The 13,064-nt window shown below is 41.3% G+C and overlaps 1 protein-coding gene across 1 annotated transcript; it reads right to left on the reverse strand.

Annotated features, from left to right (window-relative positions):
• Positions 1-11,081: 11,081 nt before the first annotated feature.
• Positions 11,082-12,922, reverse strand: LOC110485584 (V-type proton ATPase subunit e 2-like). The gene is made up of 4 exons (XM_036949095.1): positions 12,707-12,922; positions 12,281-12,328; positions 11,872-11,971; positions 11,082-11,571 (listed from the first exon to the last, which is right to left on the reverse strand). Exons 1-3 carry the CDS (start codon positions 12,802-12,804, stop codon positions 11,878-11,880), a joined length of 240 nt encoding a protein of 79 aa, XP_036804990.1. The 5' UTR covers positions 12,805-12,922; the 3' UTR covers positions 11,082-11,571; positions 11,872-11,877.
• Between the last annotated feature and the right edge of the window lie 142 nt (positions 12,923-13,064).

A 13,064-nucleotide genomic window follows, 5' to 3' on the forward strand; every position in this document is an offset into this window, starting at 1 on the left:
GCATTCATCCATGTACATGGTTAAGAGTCTAGCTACATTTTCAGATATTATACGTTTCGAATTAGGTCAGAAAGTAATTTTCATTGCAAGTTAAAGCGTAATATTAACTACCTAGCAAACGTCAGCTTGCTGGCTCGCTAGCTAATGTTACGTGTATGATCTGTGTAGTAATATTACCAGAATCAGAAATCCATTTTCATTGCTAGTTATAGCCTAATGTTAGCTAGGTAGCTAACATTGAACCTAGTTGGTTAGCTTTAGCTACCTGCAGATTCATACTACTCATACTTTGACAAACAGTTTGTATTGGTGGTAGTAGTATGAGTTAGGATTATACTGGTTCATTGTTTAGGTAGCTAGCTTCACGTCTAAACAAAAGTTAGCCAGGTGTGTCTGGGGGTGATTACGGCCATCTATTGTATTTCATGGATATGTGTACATGTCTAGACAATAGTGACTCATCCACGTAGCTAGATGTGGCTGGGGGGTGGTTATAGCATTTCTTTCACATGACTCATCAATATAGACAAGTGTGTCTGGGTAATAATTATAAAATATATTTTATATTTTTATTGTTTTTGATATTGCTACTATGCAAGTAACCATTTCACTGTACCGTTTACACCTTCTGTATCCTGTGCAACTTAGATTTGATTTGATACAGAGTGTGTTTACCAGAAGGTGAGAAGGTGATGCGAAGAACAACATGATCTGCACTAAAGTCTGATTAGAATATAGGACTAGATAAAGTGTATTTTTACCTGGAGTTTTTCCTTATTGTAGGCTACTACTTTTACCACTTTTAGTCTTGAAATCTCTGGTTGTTTACTACACTACTCACTCTGTTTAGCACATGGCCTCACATGTGAATCGTTAAAGAGATGGGTGGGGCTAAGTCTTAACTTCTTATGGATGGGGGGCAGTATTGAGTAGCTTGGATGAATAAGGTGCCCAGAGTAAACTGCCTGCTACTCAGGCCCTGAAGCTAAGATATGCATATTATTAGTAGATTTGGATAGAAAACACTCACATTCTAAAACTGTTTGAATGATGTCTGTGAGTATAACAGAACTTATATGGCAGGCAAAAACCTGAGAAAAAAAAATCTGAGGTTTGTAGGTTATCCAAGATACAGTGTAAATTTGGTCCGATTGCACTTCCTAAGGCTTCTACTGTGAAGGGGGAGCGAATAAGAGCTGTTTGACTAAGAGGTCTGGCAGAAGGCCATGAGCTAAATCATGCGCGCAGCCGTGAGAGCGAGCTGCGTTCCTTTTCTTTTCTAAAGACAGAGGAATTGTCCGGTTGAAACATTATTGAAGATTTATGTTAAAAACATCCTAAAGATTGATTCTATACATCGTGTGACATGTTTCTACAAACTGTAATATAACTGTTTTGACTTTTTGTCTGGACTAAATGCCTGCGCCTCGTGAATTTGGATTCGTGAACTAAATGCGTGAACAAAAATGAGGTATTTGGACATAAATTATGGACTTTATCGAACAAAACAAACATTTATTGTGGAACTGGAATTCCTGGGAGTGCATTCCGATGAAGATCAAAGGTAAGTGAATATTTATAATGCTATTTCTGACTTCTGTTGACTCCACAACATGGAGGGTATCTGTATGGCTTGTTTTGGTGCCTGAGCGCTGTACTCAGATTATTGCATGGTGTGCTTTTACCATAAATATATATATATTTTTTAAAATCTGACACAGCGGTTGCATTAAGGAGAAGTATATCTTTAATTCCATGTATAACACTTGTATTTTCATCAACATTTATGATGAGTATTTCTGTAAATTGATGTGGCTGTCTGCAAAATCACCGGATGTTTAGAAAACAAAACATTACTGAACATAACGTGCCAATGTAAACAGAGATTTCTGGATATAAATATGAACTTTATCGAACAAAACATACATGTATTGTGTAACATGAAGTCCTATGAGTGTCATCTGATGAAGATCAAAGGTTAGTGATGAATTTGATCTCTATTTCTGCTTTTTGTGACTCTTCTCTTTGGCTGGAAAAATGGCTGTGTTTTTCTGTGACTAGGTGCTGACCTAAAATAATTGCATGGTATGCTTTCGTCGTAAAGCCTTTTTGAAATCGGACACAGTGGTGGGATTAACAACAAGTTTATCTTTAAAATGGTGTTATACTTGTATGTTTGAGGAATTTTAATTATGAGATTTCTGTTGTTTTAATTTGGCGCCCTGAACTGTCACTGGTGGTTGTCAAATCGATCCCATGATCGGGATTTCAGCCAAAATAAGTTTTAAGAGGATTTGAACAATGCTGAATGGGTGTAGACAAAGAAAACATCTCCAGTAGATGTACCAAAACATTCAAGAGCCATTTTCTAAAAAATGGGTCTAGAAATGTATTGTTCCTCAACTGCAGTGTTGAGGAACAATACACAATTTTCTAACTCTGAGTCTCTACTTGTATCCAATGTAAAAAAAAACACAAATTAAAAAAAACATTTTGCTACATAAGACCGAATCCAGGTAGTAGGTCACAAATGAGGACAACACCAGGGCCTGTATTCATAAAGCATCTCAGAGTTGGAGTGCTGATCTAGGATCAGTTTAGGCTTTGAGACCATATTGAATAAGATACCCCAGTAGGCTACTACAAATAAATCACACTGTATAGAGATCAGGAAAGGTTATTATCAAGGTTCCCATCTCCTTGAAGCTATTAGAAGGTCATGGGCCCCATTGGCCCTAGTCAAAAGATGTGCACTACATAGGGAATACGCAAGCCCAATAGGACAAGACCAGTAGGCTATATGCTACAAAATAACACCACAGCTTACTTAGGGCAGTGGTTTTCAAACCAATCTTTTGGAACCCCAGACGTTTCACAATGTTGTTGTAGCCCTGAACTAGCTCACATAATTCCCCTAATTAAGGACTTGATTATTAGTCGATAAGTTATTATCAAGGTTCCCAGACATCCCCTTGAAGTTATCAATAGGTTATGTATTAGGCCTAATATATACCTGTATATGAGACAATTATCCAACGTAAACAACATATCATATTGTGTGCGTGGCTCCAGACCGGATTCCGGTCTCGGTTCAGGAAATACCCGATCCGTGTGTTTGGTGAATGGTGGACTAGTCTACACCCGACCTTGGCCGACCCTGAACAGAATATAGGCTACACCATATCACTAGAGCAACAACATATACGACCTCGGTGTGATTTTACACATATTTAATGTCTCGGAGGCCTGGAGAATAATATAGGTCAAAAGGCAGTGTGACATATTGGAACAAGCCACATAGCCTATACGCTATAGGCCTACAATAATTTGACCATACACATAGCCTATGCACTTCAGACAAAATCTCTATAAAGCCTACCATTAGTAGTCCTACTAATAACGCAATACTGTTTACATGCCACTCTTAGGTTGCATAACACGTTATATAGACTAAACAAAAAGTGTGAATAATAAGTAGGTTAGACATTTACACATTTAATAAAAGTGTCAAAAAAGTGCACCTGCTAGTCGGGACAGAGAGAGAGACGAGCAGTCCAGACAGCTCGTGATGTCAGCGTGGAACCGAGTAGCCTACACAGCCACGAGAGAAGACCGGAGGCCAGCCCGATCAGTGAGACTGTCTGGAAAGCCAATTTGCCAAATTGGGTCCGACGCACGCACTGTCTATTCGTCTGGGGAAATACTTTAATGTATAATGTTATTTCCCATCTTAACGAATATTACTGGAAGACTTTTGGTGAAACGGTGGTTTATTTCAGGACTAACTGGTGCCCAGCTTTCGTCCCCTCTCTTTCTCTTCCCGTGTTTATTTACTCCTGAATGAAAGATAAACAAACGAACCTATTTCGTTCTCATCCGCGCTTGTTTGCGTGCCCATCCGACGATCCCTTAATTAAGCTGTTTCCTCATCACCTCACCCTAACGATAAACCCCATCATAATAACACACAACATGTGAACTTGGGGCAGCGTCTTGGTCTCACAGTGGTCTGGTCTGGTCTGACTGCACCACTGGATGATCACTGCACAACAACAAAGATAAAGAACCGTCTAGAGAGAGAGGAGGGTGCTATGGCAGACAGCAGGGTCCCGCATGGCATGAGACCGAGCGAGGGAGAACACACGACCCTCAAAACCCGATGGCTGCGCTCAAGCAAGGCATCTCACATCGCCAATAATGTTTTAATTTGTTTAAAATTGTAATAACATCTCTAAAATACCGGGCCAATATGATTAAACTCGATTTGACAGACAATGATAATCCCAAAATTCTCGCGCACCGCACACCACCCCCAAAAAATAAATTTGGGGCGCAGCTGGCACCATGCAACGCCGGATGTCCATTATTAATTTTTAATACCCAGATTTAGAAAGCGTGTGGAGTGGCTTCGCACGCCACAATGGAGCCTACATTACAGTCTACATTCTTTATAGTCATGACCTAAAAAAAACGAATAGGTTGCGAGTAAAATATTTCGATATAAAAGAAGTTACCTCGTTTCCCCTTTTGTCATTTCTTACACCTGACTGTGTAGGCTACAGTAGCCTAACCGACGCGAATGTGACCGACAGTGACAGTAGCCTAACCGACTCGAATGTGTACAGTAACAGCCAGTGACAATAGCCTACGGCCAAAGTTGAAAGCGTTTTCAGGAGATCGAAAAGCATGCACCGCTCTCAATATGTTGTTGAACCCTCCTCCCTAAATATACTTTGTATCGGTTCTACTAAAAATCATTTAACAAAATAATAGCGCAAATACTTAGCCGAAATACGAGGTAAATCCAAGAGGGGATAACTACCAACTTCAGTAAATTACAAAGCTTAAGTGACTAGCTACATAGCTATACCTTATTAGGTTTCGTCCGTGTCCCCTTGAAAGAATCCTCTTCAGACAAGTAGGCTACAAGGTTACTAACCCACACCAGTGTAAAATGTCTGCCTTAACCACTCCAAAGATTATTACGCACATACAAGTGTGATAACACGGCGAAAGTCATAATACCCAAAACACATAATTTATCCTGACATAAAGGAAGTTAGTTTTAAACAGCTGGTGTCGAGCTAGTCCATAGTTGATCAAACGGGGACATCAAGGCTGTACAGGATAATGTCTGATCCAAAACAGAGCAGATTCCGAAATGAGACCAGACACAATTAATACATTTTGAATGATTGCCTCCATAATGCCTAGATAAACCTAATTCTATTTTATAGAAGCTCGTAAATAACTTACACATCTCCACGGAGCGGTCTAACCCCCTTACGCATCACATGGTGTCGCCCGTATGACTCACAATTAAAAAAGAGCGAACTGGTAGCCTAGTCTACTTTCAATTTTTCGGCGGAATGATAATACTTAAGTTTATCATCCGGTTTTTGGAGGGGAGGGGAGGCGTGAACATTGTTCCGAGGATGTTATATGTTTTGTTACTGTGTTTACATGTTAATGGTAGGATGGAATACACACTCGGTTAAATTTGACACGGCCTCCTCTTAAAAGCGAAAGGACCGACACACGCGCGCTCGGCTCGCAGAGCAACGGAGGAAAACTCCTGATGCAAAATGGAAACTGTGTCAACTGGTAAACACAGGCTCTCGGTGCACGAGGGCATACGAGTTCATGGCAGCGCTCAATTCTAGTGGTCGAGTTCGTTTTGCAAGGCCCGGTGCCCCGGTTTGCAGGATTTTGCTTATTTTAGACCACTCTCTTGGTCCTTAGGTGACGTCTTCATTCAACCGGGGCAACGGACCATGCAAAACGAACTCGCCTAGTGAAAACGGATATGGCTGGCGTAACGTCAGAGCTGGGGCGGGTTCATGTGAACCATCTTTAGGACACGGTGAAGAATGAGGGCCTGAACCCGGTGAACCGCACGACTACTTACTGTACCGAGGGCTCTAGCCTGCTTCCTGCTGCCCCGCTCTATAGGCAGATAATTACATTAAATCCGAGAATATAGGTCAGATTCCTATTAAAATGTAATGTAAAAAGTGTCTAGCCTAGCTAGCCTACTCTGCTACATGCAGACCAGTATCACAATGATAAGCAGCCCAGATCTACAGACAGTAACTATTTTAAATCTGAATGCCACACAAAAGTAGGTAGCCACTTGCCTGTGTGTGTGCAGAACGTCAAGTTACATTACCATGAATAATACAACAGTTTAGTGTGAGAGAGAGAGAGTACGTTATCTTTCATTAATTATAGAACAGTTTAGTGTGGTGTGAGTGACAGAGAGAGACAGACACAGCGAGTGTGCGTTTGTTTGTGAGAGAGGGTGTGTACTGTGAGAAACACAGCGAGAGAGAGAGTGTGTGCACGTTCATGCGCGCCTGTGTGTGCTATACGTACAGCATGTCCTCTCCCAGTCGGCAGTAGATATAGGCCACAGCATATGACACATTCCATATGCAATGGAGAGAACAACGCAGCTGACAGAGGATGATCACAGACATTTTGGCAAAGTGGGTGGGGTTATATCCTGCCTGTTTGGCCCTGTCTGAGGGTATCATTGGATGGGGCCCACAGTGTCTCCTGACCCCTCCTGTCTCAGCCTCCAGTATTTATGCTGCAGTAGTTTATGTGTCAGGGGGCTAGGGTCAGTCTGTTATATCTGGAGTATTTCTCCTGTTTTATCTGGTGTCCTGTGTGAATTTAAGTATGCTCTCTCTAATTCTCTCTTTCTTTCTCTCTCGGAGGACCTGAGCCCTAGGACCATGCCTCAGGACTACCTAGCATGATGACTCCTTGCTATCCCCAGTCCACCTGGTCGTGCTGCTGCTCCAGTTTCAACTGTTCTGCCTGTGGCTATGGAACACTGACCTGTTCACCAGACGTGCTACCTGTACCAGACCTGCTGTTTTCAACTCTACAGAGGGAGCAGGAGCGGTAGAGATACTCTCAATGATCAGCTATGAAAAGCCAACTGACGTTTACTCCTGAGGTGCTCATCTGTTGCACCCTCGACAACTACTGTGATTATTATTATTTTACCATGCTGGTAATTTATGAACATTTGAACATCTTGGCCATTGACTGTTATAATCGCCACCCGGCACAGCCAGAAGAGGACTGGCCACCCCTCATAGCCTGGTTCTTCTCTAGGTTTCTTCCTAGGTTTTGACCTTTCTAGGGAGTTTTTCCTAGCCACCGCGCTCCTACACCTGCATTGCTTGCTGTTTGGGGTTTTAGGCTGGGTTTCTGTACAGCACTTTGTGGCGCCAGCTGATGTAAGAAGAGCTATATAAATACATTTGATTTGATTTTAATCCAATCACTGAACAAGCCTGTCAGAACCATAGATATTCTAGAGTGTGTCAGTCTGTGTTCTGATTCTATCTCTATGGCCAGAACTGTGGAACATGGTAACTATGAGACACCAAGGCCATTTCATTCTGTTGAAAACAATAGTCATAGCCCAGGTGGGTTGTTGTTTAAAATGAGACAGAGAGGTTTAGACTGTTGAAAGTGTGTGCGTGCGTGTGTGTGTGTGTGTGTGTGTGTGCGTGTTTGAGATTGTTGAAGGCCAAATAGGAATTTCAAAGTAAAAACTTCCCTCCACTGTCTACAGTTCATCTCATATAGTCCTGTATCTTCCTCAGTCATCATTGTCTGTAGGGTGCCATTTGGGATACAACGATTTTCCATCACCTTCACAGCAGCAGCAGGCCCATAATGTTGGGTAATCACAACTGTCTGATCCTAGATGATGAATGATGTCTGTAATTTTATGTAACCCTGTAATCCCTAATCCGCTGGTTGCACAAATGGCTCAATTGTTTTTTTCCCCTCTATAGCCGTAAGGCTAGAGGTTTCCTTTAGCTATAACCTTAACGCCCATTCTAACTGTGTAAACGTCCCTTTAAACTCCATTCTAACTGTGTAAACGTCCCTTTAAACTCCATTCTAACTGTGTAAATGTCCCTTTAAACTCCATTCTAACTGTGTAAATGTCCCTTTAAACTCCATTCTAACTGTGTAAACGTCCCTTTAAACTCCATTCTAACTGTGTAAATGTCCCTTTAAACTCCATTCTAACTGTGTAAATGTCCCTTTAAACTCCATTCTAACTGTGTAAACGTCCCTTTAAACTCCATTCTAACTGTGTAAATGTCCCTTTAAACTCCATTCTAACTGTGTAAACGTCCCTTTAAACTCCATTCTAACTGTGTAAATGTCCCTTTAAACTCCATTCTAACTGTGTAAATGTCCCTTTAAACTCCATTCTAACTGTGTAAACGTCCCTTTAAACTCCATTCTAACTGTGTAAACGTCCCTTTAAACTCCATTCTAACTGTGTAAATGTCCCTTTAAACTCCATTCTAACTGTGTAAATGTCCCTTTAAACTCCATTCTAACTGTGTAAACGTCCCTTTAAACTCCATTCTAACTGTGTAAATGTCCCTTTAAACTCCATTTTAACTGTGTAAATGTCCCTTTAAACTCCATTCTAACTGTGTAAATGTCCCTTTAAACTCCATTCTAACTGTCTAAATGTCAACTTTAACTTTACAAACCTCCATTTTAACTGTCTAAATGTCCCTTTAAACTCCATTCTAACTGTGTAAATGTCAACTTTAACTGTACAAACGTCCATTCTAACTGTGTAAATGAATGGTAAAGAACAGTGCTCATAATATTCAGGTGTGTGTGTCTGTACGATAGAGACAAGTGTCAGGTGCAGGCTGAGGACGATTCAGAAGGAGACATGACACAGTGTACCAGACATTGAAATAGGGTTTTTACTAAGGGATTCACATGGACAATGTCACTGTATACACCTACACATTAGATCACACTTACACAAGGCCTGAGTCAGACAAGTCTTTTTCCAGTGTCAAAAACACACACATCTATACGCTCAATGTTTCCATGGTGACCACAATGAACGAGCTGTTGTGCCCGTTGCAACCTAGGTCTAGTGTTCGTAATAATGGACCGAGGCTTCCACATATCCACATATCTACATAGCTGGAATACATAGAACAGCGGACTCTCATGTAAACTGATCTATTCATGTCAGCCCTGGGCTGAATCATGTCTACTTCGGGGAGCGTCCTAAATTACCCCCTATTCCCTACATAGTGCACTACTTTTGATCAGAGCCCAATGGGCCCTGATTAAAAGGAGTGCGCTATAGAGTATAGGCAATAGGTTGCCATTGGGGACGTGGTCTTGATCTATCACTTTTGATCCCTCTGTAAACCGCCACCACAACGATCAACAAGGCTTAAAGGAAAACACAACATCATTTGGTCTTTCTCAAAAGTAGCTGTATATTGATGTATCTTTCTTGACTTTTTGGCTGAGCTGAGGAACAAGCTGTCTCAGAGATAGGAGGCCCTAGCCTGGTCCCAGATGTGTTTGTGCCATCTTGACAACTACATTGGTGTGATTGTCAAGCCAAACATGTTTAGTATGACAGCGAATGACAAGGAGTTGGCATGGTGGCACTAACAAGACTGGCACTCAGGCTAAGATGGCTTCTCTCTGGGTGGGGGTGGAGGGAGGGCAGGGAAGGTTGTTGTGGCTGGCTGGAGCTGGTGTGCCTTCCTACAGAAAGCATCACACATCGTTTACACAAGAAGGGGCAGAGGCTGATAGCAAGCACGTGCAGCGTTTGGAGTCAATTCAAGTTCAACTCAAGTTTATTTAGGAATGGAAATGTTTCAATTCATAATTATGATTTTTCAGTTCATTTTATAGGGACATTTCCATTCAATTCCTGAATTGATGGGAGTTAATTGTTGAATTGGAATTGAGTCCTCCAACCCTGTCCCTGCAGCAGGACTAGTTGTATTGTGGTCGACGACAAACACTGGCTGATATTGTGATCATGATCACCATGGTAACCAGGAGGACCTAGGGTTGAAAAATTCTAGGAAATTTCCCCAAATTCCCAGGTTTCCAGAAATCCCAGTAGGGATATTCTTGGAATTAGAAGGGAATGTGTAGGAAATCTGGGTATCCTCCAACCAGGATTTCTGACCAGGAAATTTGGGGAAAGTTACTGGAATTTTGCAACCCTAGGAGGACCATAACGATCCTGGAGAGCGACGATGAGAAAGGAGAGAGGCTAGAGTAAGGAGTTGTCCTAGTGGTTGAGATTTTAAAGACGCTTAAAATGGAGTGGGGCTCTCGAGTGTAGTTTCTCATGGCCGTCGGCCAGCCAACCACTCCTGGTAATGTACTAGTATTTACACACAGAATGACTCAACAATAATCATCAAAGTAACATAATACAGACACTGACTCCACATAACATAACAGTCAACTTATGTAAGAGCCACGACGTCAGTAAAAATAAATACTAAACTTCTATTAAGACTTTCTTATGATAATAATAATAATAATAACCACAACAACATGTAGAGGAATTGTAAACAATAACAATAACAGGTCAACTAAATCTCCAAGGTTACACGTTTTAACTGTAGCTAGAGACGCAAATGACATCTATATGCGACCTGGTAATATCAGGTTTATCAGTGTGAGCTATGCCTTCCAGTGCATTATCAAAACAAATACATTGTTTTGCTCAAAAATAGAACATTTCCCACCTGTAAGGATTATATGTAACACATACAATTATATTATATCATTTGATATGCCATATTACTTTCATACCTGCTTTCCCATAAATAGAATTCTGCATGCATTCTACAACACGTTGGAACAGCAGCAGCATGATGACCTAGATATATGTTTCATATAATCCTTACATATATAGTGTCATATACTTTTCTGTCTAAGGAGTATTATACATCGCTTATCTATGTTGTCACAGATTTGATCCCAACATTAGAACATGATTGTTTAAAACCTCTTAAGGATCGGACCCTTTCCCCCCCAAAAAAATGTTTCACCTAAAATGACATACCCAAATCGAACTGCTTGTAACTCAGGACCTGATGCAAGGATATGCATATTCTTGATACCATTTGAAAGGAAACACTTTGAAGTTTGTGGAAATGTGAAATGAATGTAGGAGAATATAACACAATAGATCTGGTAAAAGATAATACAAAGAAAAAAACCAATGTTGTTTTTTTACCATCATCTTTGAAATGCAAGAGAAAGGCCATAACGTATCATTCCAGCCCAGGCACAATTTAGATATTGGCCACTAGATGGCAGCAGTGTATGTGCAAAGCTTTAGACTGATCCAATGAACCATTGCATTCTGTTCAACATTTTGTACCAAGACTGGCCAAATGTGCCTAATTGGTTTATTCATAACTTTTCAAGTTCCTAACAGTGCACTCTCCTCAAACAATAGCATGGTATTCTAGCTACTGTAAATTGGACAGTGCAGATTCTCTCCTATCTGACTTGACTGCTGCAGGTTCAGATGGCAATGCAAAACATTCTGACAACGTTGCAGTGACGTAACAAAGACATTGGGATGGAGGGATAGAGGAATGTAGCCGGGGATGTAAAGAGGAGGGTATAGACGGGTTCAGGAGTCAAGTTGTAAAACAATCCAGTCCAGGATGGATGAAGGGAATGAAGATATGTGGTCAACGGAGCATCAAAGTGAACCCAACCCTGAAGAGAGAAAGAGAGAGAGGAGCCATTATAAACTCTATATACCTAGGTTATTCATGATTATTCTTTTTACAATTATTTTTCGGGGTTTTATGTGTTTTATTGAGCTAGGCCAGTGAAGAGAAGACAGGAAAGGTAGGAGAGACTGTGAGTCTGAATGACAGTAGGTCAGATTCCAACCCATGCCATCTCTGGTATCCTAGGCTGTGTGTGTCAGGGTTCGCGGCCCTGACACATTAACGCTTATTCTTGAAAGCTATTATACAATGTCAGGCGTTATAATTAGACAGTAGGACTGACCTGGTGTTACTCCCAGAAATAGCGGAGGTACCAGATAGTCTCGTTCTTCAGCTGAGGTCCAAACAGAGGGTTGGCCTGGGCTAGGATGGCTATCAGCCAGCTGCACACACACACACACACACACACACACACACACACAGTAGAGAACCTGGCATTAACTTATACAGCAACTATAGAACCTGACATTAACTTATACAGTAAGTAGACTTAGAGATAACATAGAGTAGAGAACCTGACATTAACTTATACAGTAAGTAGACTTAGAGATAACAGAGTAGAGAACCTGACATTAACTTATACAGTAAGTAGACTTAGAGATAACATAGAGTAGAGAACCTGACATTAACTTATACAGTAAGTAGACTTAGAGATAACAGAGTAGAGAACCTGACAGGACACCCATACTCACAATAACCAACAACAAACAGCTGTCAAGATCAAACTAGTGATGACAACCCTGTGAACAGAAAGAGTTAATACACATTACCATATCAGCTATCATCGCAAGCACACACTATAACCTGCTTAATATGAACGACATCTTTGATATACAGTAGCTACTACTGTGACAACTGCATTGCGAGCGGGCCAACAGCAGGGATGAGAGAGAGAGAGGATCGATGCGTATAAGGCTTCTGTCCAGGGCCCACTGTTTCCATCCCATTCATTCATTACAATCCGAGATATGGGAACATATCCTTACAATGCAAAATATTTGCCTTAAAAAAAAGCAAATATAAATATTTACCAGATTACCATTAATCAGATTACCATCATACACCATTTTTCGCTTCTGTTATGCGTTTGTATGGATAACGGTAGGTAGGACACCTACCCTCGGTTTGGTCCTTTGGGCACGAAAAAGGGTGCTACAATACCAACGAGCGCCCATAACGTGGTGAAACAGATCATCGGCAGCGCGAAAGAGCCCATCGTTACACCGAATAGATCACCGGCTGAAAGATAAATAAATATCAAATTGTGTCCTTAGCTAGAACAACAGCATCAACGGGTCCGCTGCGTTCCTTATCAAGAACCCCCTTGCAGTTTTCTCCCGCCTTCTCCCATTAAAACGCCTCTGATTGGCCGGGAGCGTTGTGATTGCAGTCTTTGATTGGTTTAGATGGTGTGTCCGTCAGTATTAAGAGAGGAGCGACTGGCTAGTGGAATGCGTATAGGCCTAGTCTGACAGT

Source organism: Oncorhynchus mykiss, chromosome 17 (genome assembly GCF_013265735.2).
Source record: "Oncorhynchus mykiss isolate Arlee chromosome 17, USDA_OmykA_1.1, whole genome shotgun sequence".
In the NCBI taxonomy this organism is placed as follows: Eukaryota; Metazoa; Chordata; class Actinopteri; order Salmoniformes; family Salmonidae; genus Oncorhynchus; species Oncorhynchus mykiss.